This window comes from Canis aureus, chromosome 15 (genome assembly GCF_053574225.1).
Source record: "Canis aureus isolate CA01 chromosome 15, VMU_Caureus_v.1.0, whole genome shotgun sequence".
NCBI lineage: Eukaryota > Metazoa > Chordata > Mammalia > Carnivora > Canidae > Canis > Canis aureus.
The window spans coordinates 62,635,919-62,637,309 of NC_135625.1; the positions used below are offsets into that span (position 1 = coordinate 62,635,919).

The 1,391-nt window shown below is 47.4% G+C and overlaps 1 protein-coding gene across 1 annotated transcript; it reads left to right on the forward strand.

The window, feature by feature from the left end:
• The first annotated feature begins 253 nt into the window (after positions 1-253).
• Positions 254-1,186, forward strand: LOC144284074 (olfactory receptor 2A5). The gene has a single exon (XM_077848444.1). It carries the CDS (start codon positions 254-256, stop codon positions 1,184-1,186), a length of 933 nt encoding a protein of 310 aa, XP_077704570.1.
• Positions 1,187-1,391: the final 205 nt, after the last annotated feature.

Genomic DNA, 1,391 nt, shown 5'->3' on the forward strand with positions numbered 1-1,391 from the left:
ATTCTGTAGAAATCAAAATAGTACATGAAATCTTGTGTTCACCTATTCTTACTTGAATAGATTTTCTTTCTGCTTTACTGTAGATTAAAGGATTTGACATAATGGCTCTAAAAAGGATTGCCAGCTGAGGTAACACACAGCATATACCTTAAACCCCCTCTTTCTGTTGAATAACTAACGCAGACCTGTGTTCACTCCTCAGCACACAGCCTACTGCAGCAGCAGAGACTGATAAAGACACTGTTACCAGGGAATGACAGAAAATCAAACATGGGTCCCAGAATTCATTCTCCTGGGATTCCCACTCAGCCCAAAGCTGCGGGTGTTCCTCTTTGGGCTCTTCACCCTGTTCTACGCCTTCACCCTCCTGGGGAACAGCATCATCCTGGGGCTCATCTCACTGGACTCCCGACTGCACACCCCCATGTACTTTTTCCTCTCCCACCTGGCCATCGTTGATATAGCCTATGCTTCAAATAATGTCCCAAAGATGCTGGCAAACCTTCTAAACAAGGAAAAAACTATCTCCTTTGTCCCATGCATAATGCAGACCTTTTTATACATGGCTTTTGCTCACACGGAGTGTCTCATCTTAGTAATGATGTCCTATGACCGGTACGTGGCAATCTGCCATCCCCTACATTACTCTGTCATCATGAGCTGGAGAGTGTGCACTGTTCAGGCTGTCACTTCCTGGGCATGTGGCTCCCTGCTGGCCCTGGTCCATGTGATTCTCATCCTGAGGCTGCCCTTCTGTGGGCCTCATGAAATCAACCACTTCTTCTGTGAAATCCTGTCTGTCCTCAAGCTGGCCTGTGCTGACACTAGGCTCAACCAAGTGGTCATTTTTGCTGCTTCTGTGTTTATCTTAGTGGGGCCCCTCTGCTTGGTGCTGGTGTCCTACTCGCGCATCCTGTTTGCCATCCTGAGGATCCAGTCTGGGGAAGGCCGCAGAAAGGCCTTCTCCACCTGTTCCTCCCACCTCTGTGTGGTGGGGCTCTTCTTTGGCAGCGCCATTGTCATGTACATGGCCCCCAAATCCAACCACCCTGAGGAGCAGCAGAAGATCCTTTCTCTGTTTTATAGCCTTTTCAACCCTATGCTGAACCCACTGATCTACAGCCTGAGGAACACAGAAGTCAAGGGGGCCCTGAAGAGAGTGCTGTGGAAGGAGAGATCATTGTGAAGGATGCCAGGGACAGCCTTAAAGGTGGAGGACTTGTTTTCTGTGAGATTTGGAGGAATGGTAATATATATGCTTTAAAAACCTAATGTCTCAGATTTTCAATATTAAAAATATGTATTGATCAGATTCTGTCCCTAAACATGGGGTACTTCCAGACCACAAAGCACAGACTGTAAGGGAATTGTGTACAAGTGAAGCCCTGGAG

What these genes read in the sequence shown, in the direction of transcription:
- LOC144284074 (XM_077848444.1), top strand. Translation starts at nt 254, where the DNA reads ATGACAGAAAATCAAACATGGGTCCCAGAATTCATTCTCCTGGGATTC.